This window comes from Pristiophorus japonicus, chromosome 16 (genome assembly GCF_044704955.1).
Source record: "Pristiophorus japonicus isolate sPriJap1 chromosome 16, sPriJap1.hap1, whole genome shotgun sequence".
Lineage (NCBI taxonomy): Eukaryota > Metazoa > Chordata > Chondrichthyes > Pristiophoridae > Pristiophorus > Pristiophorus japonicus.
The window spans coordinates 126,225,386-126,234,103 of NC_091992.1; the positions used below are offsets into that span (position 1 = coordinate 126,225,386).

At 49.9% G+C, this 8,718-nt stretch overlaps 1 protein-coding gene across 1 annotated transcript in view; it reads left to right on the forward strand.

Moving 5' to 3' along the window:
• LOC139227167 (alpha-N-acetylgalactosaminide alpha-2,6-sialyltransferase 2-like) overlaps positions 1 to 6,934 on the forward strand; it is a 76,423-nt gene extending 69,489 nt beyond the window's left edge. The window contains exon 9 of the mRNA XM_070858231.1: positions 6,509 to 6,934. Coding sequence (XP_070714332.1) covers positions 6,509 to 6,700 — 192 coding nt within the window. The 3' untranslated portion in view covers positions 6,701 to 6,934. The remainder of the gene's footprint in view (positions 1 to 6,508) is intronic.
• The last annotated feature ends 1,784 nt before the right edge of the window (positions 6,935 to 8,718 follow it).

The following is an 8,718-nucleotide window of genomic DNA, read 5'->3' on the forward strand; positions in this document are numbered from 1 at the left end:
TAGGCAGTCCCTCGGAATCGAGGAAGACTTGCTTCCACTCCCAAAGTGAGTCCTTTGATGGCTGAACAGTCCAATACGAGAGCCACAGACCCCGTCACAGGTGGGACAGATATTCGTCGAGGGAAGGGGTGGGTGGGGCTGGTTTGCCGCGCGCTCCTTCCGCTGCCTGCGCTTGACCCCTTCGCGCTCTTTGCGTTACTAAAAGCTAACTGCGCCATCACTCCAACTTCACTGCAATCATCTGGGTCCTCGGTGCGAAATAAAGTCTTCTAAACGCAAAATCCACCTTTATCCGTCCCATGAGCGAGTTCCTGCTCCGTGCTGCATGTAAGCATTTTGCAACAATTTTCCCCGAAGTGGTTGATCTACTGGAGACCCCCAACACCTCTGTCCTTGCCCCCCCCCCCCTCCCCCAAATACACACTGCTTTTGGAAAATTATTACTGTGTCAGCTATGGCTCAGTGGGTAGCATTCTCGCCTCTGAGTCAGAAGGTCATGGGTTCAAGTCTAATGAGATTTAAGGGCAAAAATCTCGGCTGGCACTCCAGTGCAGTGCTAAGGGAGTGCTGCACTGTCAGAGGTGCTGTCTCTCGGATGAGATGTTAAACCGAGGTGTTGCAGGTGGATGTAAAAGATTCCATGGCACTATTTCGAAGAACAACAGGGCGAGTTCTCCCTTGTGTCCTGGCCTATATTTATCAGCAATAACTTGTATTTATATAGCGCCTTTAACGTAGTAAAACGTCCCGAGGCGCTTCACAGGAGCGTTAACAAACAAAATTTGACACCGAGCCATATATGGAGATATTGGGGCAGGTGACCAAAAGCTTGGTCAAAGAGGTCGGTTTTAAGGAGCGTCTTAAAGGAGGAAAGAGAGGCGGAGAGGTTTTAGGGAGGGAGTTCCAGTGTTTGGGGCCCAGGCAGCTGAAGGCACAGCCACCAATGATGGAGTGATTAAAATCGGGCATGCTCAAAAAGCCAAAATTAAAGGAGCGCATATACCTCGGAGGGGCGGGGTGGGGGGGGTGGTTGTGGGGCTGGAGGAGATTACAGAGATAGGGAGGGGCGAGGCCATGGAGGGATTTGAAAACAAGGATGAGAATTTTAAAATCCAGGCGCTGCTTAAATCAGAGCCTCTGTTGGTCAGCGAGTACAGGGGTGATGGGTGAACGGGACTTGGAGTGTGAGTTAGGATACGGGCAGCACAATTTTGGATGACCTCAAGTTTACGGAGGGTGGAACGTGGGAGGCCGGCAGGAGTGTGTTGGAATAGTCAAGCCGAGAGGGTTTCAGCAGCGAATGAGTTGAGGCAGGGATGGAGTCGAACGATATTATGAAGTTAGAAATAGGCGGTCTTAGTGATGGATATGTGGTCGAAAGCTCATCTCGGGTTCAAACATGACGCCGAGGTTGCGAGCAGTCTGGTTTAGCCTTGGGTGAGGGATGAGGGATGGAGTCAGTGGCTAGGGAACAGAGTTTGTGGCAGGGACCGAAGACAATAGTTTCAATCTTCCCAATATTATTTGGGGGAAATTTCTGCTCATCCAGTACTGGATGTCAGTCAAGCAGTCTGACAATTTAGAGACCTGTGGCGGGGTCAAGAGAAGTGGTGGTGGAGTAGAGCTGGGTGTCATCAGCGTACATGTGGAAACTGACGCTGTGTTTCAGATGATGTCACCAAGGGGAAACATGTAGATGAAAAATAGGAGGGGCCCAAGGATAGATCCTTGGGGGACACCAGAGGTAACTGTGCAGGAGCAGGAAGAGAAGCTATTGTAGATGATTCTCTGGCTACAATTAGCTCAGATAGGAATGGAACCAGGCGAGTGCAGTCCCACCCAGCTGGACGGCGGTGGAGAGGCGTTGGAGAAGGATGGAGTAGTCAAACATGTCAAAGGCTGCAGACTGGTCGAGCAGGATGAGGAGGGATAGTTTACTTTTGTAACAGCCACAAAGGATGTCATTTGTGACTTTGATAAGTGTCGTTTTGATACTGTGACAGGGGCGGAAACCTTTGGAGAGGAAAGGGAGGTTGGAGATGGGGCGGTGGTTTGCAAGGATGGAGGGACCAAGGCTTGTTTTTTTTGAATAGAGGGATGGTGACAGCAGATTTGAAGGAGAAGGGGACAGTGCCCCTGGAGAGAGAACCGTTAACAATGTCGGCTAATACGGGAGCCAGAAAATAAAGTTGGGTGGTCACCAGTTTGGTGGAAATAGGGTCGAGGGAGCAGGAAGTGGGTCTCACGGACAAGATGAGCTCAGAAAGGGCATGAGGCGAGATCGGAGAGAAACTGGAGAAAGATGTGAGTTCAAGGCTCGGGCAGGGGGACCTCAGAGGAAGTTTGGCCCGGTGGGCGAGGGGAAGGAAAGGAAGTGGAAGAGGCAGCTGATCGGATGGTCTCAACCTTAGAGACAAAGAAGTCCAGGAGCTCCTCGCTCTTGTTGTTGGAGGTGAGTGTGGAGGAGACAGGGGAGAGGGGTTTAAGAAGACAGTTTGCAATAGAGAATAGAAGCTGGGAGTTATCTTTGCATTCCAGGATGATCCTGGAATAGTGAGCAGTTTTGGCAAATGAGAGCACGACCCAATGGATAAGGGAGCAGTGAACTCCGAGGAGAGAGGGCATGATGAATTGAGAGGGAGGTTGAAATCACCGAGGATGAGAAGTCATTCGCTACAGAAGCTGAGTGAGAAGAGCGGTGAAGATATTTCGGTGAGAAAATATTTATGGTACTTAGGTGGATGGTGGAGAACGAGAATTTTAAATGAGAGGCGAGAGGGGTGGAATAAGGTGAGATGCTCAAAAGAAGGGGAAAGTGCTGGAGGAGTAGGGGAACAGACCAAGGTGTGATTTGGTGATGGGAGCCACACCGCCACCATGATGGTCTGGTTGGTGGTGGAAGGTATAGCCAGGTGTGGAGGCTTCATTTAGGGGGAAGGTGTCATCGCCTCTCAGCCAGGTTTCTGTCAGGGCCATGACCTCGATGCAATCATCTACAATAAGCTCATTAATGGCAAGGGCCTTGTTCGCCAGTGAACGGACATTCTGGAGGGAGATATGGAGAGGGGCAGTGATAGCTCATCTGCTGGCAAGATCCATAGGGTCAGCACTGGGAGGGGTGAGTTGGATGGGGAGGAGATTGGGAAGATTAGCTTTCAGCGGGCGAGCTGGGCAGGAAGGTCGGCGAGAGAGAGTAGGATGGGACAGTTGGGGTTGCTGCTCGTAAGGAGGTAGTGACGCGTGCCTCGATGGGCCCTCTGGAGGATGCCCAGAGAGGCAGAGAAGGGAAGCTGTCGGCTTATCTAAGAGGGACGGCGGCAGGATAGTCGGAAGGTCGAAGAGCACTGAAGGTTGGGGCAGGGATTCGGGATGGCAGAATATCAGAGAGAGGGGAGATGAAAGGAGGCATGATGTCAGGAGAGAGGAGTCTAGGAAGGTGAAGAGAAAAGTAGTAACAAAGGGGGAGAAAAAAGTGGAAATAGAGGTGAAGGGCTCGGGTCCGGAGCAGAAGCCAAAATGCGCTGCGAATGTACACTGAAAACTCAGGTTACATAGGCCTGGTTACGTAGCAAATTATTAAGATACATATATACTGGTAGTAAACTGGGATAGAGGAACAATAGTAGGAAGTCCAGAGTTAAAGTCTGAGGTCCGGCGATAGGATAAAGTTGACGTAGGTCAGGTAGAGTCGGCATGGAGCATCGACGAACTGTTGTCCAGGTTCAGAGACGGGCGAGTGAAGGCAAGAAGATATTGGAAGGGTAGCACATCGGACAAGGCACTGATTGATTGAGGTATTTCTGTGGGAATGAAGATCCAGGAGATATGCAGAATCAGCTGTGGGGCAGGAAGATGACGGCAAACTTGGAGGTCACCATAAGATCTAGAAGTGGCAGAGAAATGTACTTTTTAAAAATTCATTCGCAGGATATGGGCATCGCTGGCAAGGCCGGCATTTATTGGCCATCCCTAATTGCAGCAGAAGGGGAAAAACCAGTCGGACCAGTCACCAGCTCAGCAGGGAGCAGCGGCGGTGGGGGAAGAGCTGAACGCTGATCAAAGTTACTTCCAGGTATGAGCAGTAGATGAGCGACACGGCAGCCGAGGCTTGCAATGCAGCCCAGGACACCAGCATATCTTGATGTCCAGGAATTTGGAGGCAAATTTGAGAAGAGATTCGGGAGCTCAGTGAGAAAAGCAGAGAGCAGGCAAGGTCGGGGGATTGGCAGTGGGGGTTTAAACTAGCATGTTAACTTGTAGTTAGGGCTAAATCGCACCCATTATTAGAGGCAACAACAACTTGTATTTATATAGCACCTTTAACGTAGTGAAATGTGCCATGGTGCTACACAGAAGTGTTATGCGATAGAAGTTTGACACATAGCCGCATAAGAAGAGATTAGGGCAGGTGACCAAAAGCTTGGTCAAAGAGGTAGGTTTTAAGGAGCATCTTGAAGGAGGAAGGAGAGGTTTAGGCAGGGAGTTCCAGAGCTTGGGGCCCAGGCAACAGAAGGCAAGGCAACCAATGGTTGAGCGATTATAATCAGGGATGCTCAGGAGGGCAGAATTAAAGGAGCGCAGACATCTCAGGGAGTTGTGGGGCTGAAGGTGATTACATCCTCCTGTAACATGGGCCTGCTGCCGAGTCTTCAAGTCAATCCTTGTTCCTTCTTGTCTGAAGCTTTGAGCTCAACGCCTCAATCAACTGAAGGCACCCCTTTTATTCTTGGAGCATAGAAAGAAAGACTTGCATTTATATAGCGACTTTCACGACCTCAGGACGTCCCAAAGCACTTTACAGCCAATGAAGTGCTTTTGAAGTGTAGTCACTGGCTGCCGCGTTTTCTATATTACAACAATGACCAGACAATCTGTTTTAGTGTTGTTGGTTGGGGAATAAATATTGGCCAGGACACCGGGGAGAACTCCCCTGCTCTTCTTCGAAATGGTGCCGTGGGATCTTTTATGTTCACCTGAGAGAGCAGACAGGCTTTTAACGACTCATTTGAAAGACGGCACCTCCGACAATGCAGCACTCCCTCATGGGCGGAGCGGCAGGGTGGGGGGGGGGGGGGACGGCGGGGTTTATGCGGCGGGAGGACATTACAGAGAGGCAGATGGAAGAGAGGAGATTGGGAGAGAAAGGGTGGCAGTGGCTAGCCAAAGATAGAGGTACACAGTGAGGAGCTCCCGAGGGATCTTCCAGCCCAGGAGCCAACTGGCATCCTTCAACCAACATCACTAAAACAGATTATCTGGTCATCACCACATTGCTGTGTGTGGGAGCTTGCTATGCGCAATTCGGCTGCCGTGTTTCCTACATTACGCAAGAACATAAGGCCCCTCGAGACTGCTCCTCCATTCAGTAAGATCATGGCTGATCTGATCATGGACTCAGCTCCACTTCCCTTCCCACTCCCCATAACTCTTTACTCCCTTATCCCTCAAAGATCTGTCTATCTCCGCCTTAAATATATTTAATGGCCCAGCCTCCACAGCTCTCTGGGGCAGAGAATTCCACAGATTTACAACCCTCAAAGAAGAAATTCCTCCTCATCTCAGTTTTAAATGGGCGGCCCCTTATTCTAAGACTATGTCCCCTAGTTTTAGTTTCCCCTATGAGTGGAAATATCTTCTCTGCATTCAGCTAGTCGAGTCCCCTCATTATCTTATAAGTTTCAATAAGATCACCTCTCATTCTCCTGAACTCCTATGTGTATAGGCCCAACCTACTCGACCTTTCCTCATAAGTCAACCCCCTCATCTCTGGAATCAACCGAGTGAACCTACAACAGCGACTGCGTTTCAAAAGTATTCATTGGCTGTAGAGCACTTTGGGACGTCCTGAGGTACTATGAAAGGTGCTATATAAATGCAGGTTCTTTCTTTTTATTCTTCCCTCGCCACGAGCAGAAAAAAGCAGCAGACATTTCGATCAAGCTGTCGGCAATAACGGCAACTCGCACTTACGTAGCACAATCATCGTCAAACCGAATCAGGTCAGGGTTAAAAGCTGCGACTGGAATGACCGTAGACGGTGCTACCAGTGACTGGCCAAAGTGCCGGGCGGTGGTTAAGTAACCTGCTCGCCTCCGGAAAATGTTAACGGCTTTGGGCGGATGAATGACTGGAGGCAGGGCAGTGGGATCCCTTGATGGAGGACATGCCATGCAAAGGCCGGATGGATGAACTAATCCTATAATCGACCGATAGCATCCAGAGCCGCAGCGCAGAACAAGTCAATGAGAGAGCGGCCGGGGACAGTTCGAAGCACAACACCAGGGTCCCTGCCCTGCCTGAAGAGGTGTAGAGGACACTCACAGGAGCGCTGGGCAATAGTCAACGGGTGGTAATGGTTATTGAGACGTGTCCCAAGACACAGAACGTTACTTGGGGCCTATGTTTTGCTTATATTTTCATCCTCCTGCACGGAGCTTCTTGAAGTGTTAGGCTAGAGATGTGTCGCAATTCCTTGTGTTAAAATGTTCCCTGTTCTATTCACTTCCAGGTTAGTGCTTACGGATTTATGACCGAAGACTACGCCAGATATTCTGATCATTATTATGACCGTTTTTTCCATAAACTGGTCTTTTATGCGAATCATGACATGAGAATGGAAATGAGACTATGGAAGAAGCTGCACGATTATGGGATAATTAAACTCTACACCAAAGAGAGTGGGGACAAGACACGGAGATGAGATTGATTCTAACTGATATCCGATTCTGAAGAATAATAACCTTGATACCTCTTGGGGACTGGGGACTGTGGTGGGTGATTCTCTGAACTTTCTCCAGGGATTTGAATCTGATCTGAAATGGATGGGGGTGAAATTATCATCCAGGTTATTTATGAAGTGAATTTGAAGTCTCTTGTTTTGTGCAAAGGTTCTTCTTTGCTACTGGGACACGGGGAGAGAAGCTGGAGAGCGATGGAGGGAGAGAGGGTGATGGAGGGGGAGAGAGTGCAGACTGATGGAGGGGGAGAGAGGGTGATGGAGGGGGAGAGAGGGTGATGGAGGGGGAGAGAGGGTGATGGAGGGGGAAAGAGGGTGATGGAGGGGGAGAGAGGGTGATGGAGGGGGAGAGAGTGCAGAGTGATGGAGGGGGAGAGAGGGTGATGGAGGGGGAGAGAGGGTGATGGAGGGGGAGAGAGGGTGATGGAGGGGGAGAGAGGGTGATGGAGGGGGAGAGAGGGTGATGGAGGGGGAGAGAGGGTGATGGAGGGGGAGAGAGGGTGATGGAGGGGGAGAGAGGGTGATGGAGGGGGAGAGTGATGGAGAGGTGGAGAGTGATGGAGAGGGAGAGAGTGGAGAGTGATGGAGAGGGAGAGAGGGTGATGGAGGGGGAGAGAGTGCAGAGTGATGGAAGGAGAGAGGGTGATGGAGGGGGAGAGAGGGTGATGGAGGGGGAGAGAGTGCAGAGTGATGGAAGGAGAGAGGGTGATGGAGGGGGAGAGAGGGTGATGGAGCGGGAGAGAGTGCAGAGTGATGGAGAGGGAGAGAGTGGAGAGTGATGGAGAGGGAGAGAGTGGAAAGTGATGGAGAGGGAGAGAGTGGAGAGGGAGAGAGGGTGATGGAGGGGGAGAGAGTGCAGAGTGACGGAGGGAGAGAGAGTGATGGAGAGAGGGTGATGGAGGGAGAGAGGGTGGAGGGTGAGGGGGAGGGAGAAGATGGAGGGTGATAGAGGGAGAGGGTGGAGTGATGGAGGGAGGGAGAGTGGAGAGCGATAGGGGACAAGCCCTCCCAAATTCCAGGGAATTAAACCACTTCTGTGAAACATGTCTCCAATTTGCAAATGAAGAACTGACAATTAGATTTACTTCTTCACAGTTCCACCATTTTGCATATTTACCAATCTGATGTTTTCTGTTTTATTGGCCGAGAAATTGCAGTCGGATCAAGCCTCCAACCTGCGAAACAATTCCAAAAGTACCTCCTGCCACCCAGTTGGGGGTCTCAGGCCTCCACACGGACAGCAGTGTAAAGTCCCACAGATCCCAGGGACCGAGGCGGTTCTGAAGCGTCCCTGGGATCACGTGGTCCAGGTCATCCAATGGCAAAGAAGGATTCCATTGCAATCATTTACGAAGGGAATCGACGACTGATATGCAGCAGAATCCCCCTGTAACCATACAATGTACTGAATTCTAATCATTAGAAATGTACTGAATTAAAATGTTATTCCTCAGGCACCAACCTCAATAAAAATGTAGTTTTTTGATAAATAATTTTAAACATCTTTGTCAGCGTCAATATTTGCATCAACTCATTTAAAGTGTGTGTGCATCATTTTGGAATGTTTTATTTAAGCCTTGTACTTACCATCATCATCATAGGCAGTCCCTCGAAATCGAGGAAGACTTGCTTCCACTCCAAGAATGAGTTCTCAGGCGACTCAGAGACCATGGTCGAGAACTTAAAGAAGGCTAACTTTGAAGGTATGAGGCGTGAATTGGCTAGGATAGATTGGCGAATGATACTTAAGGGGTTGACTGTGGATGGGCAATGGCAGACATTTAGAGACCGCATGGATGAACCACAACAATTGTACATCCCTGTCTGGCATAAAAATAAAAAAGGGAAGGTGGTTCAACTGTGGCTATAAAGGGAAATCAGGGATAGTATTAAAGCCAAGGAAGTGGCATACAAATTGGCCAGAAATAGCAGCGAACCCGGAGACTGGGAGAAATTTAGAACTCAGCAGAGAGGACAAAAGG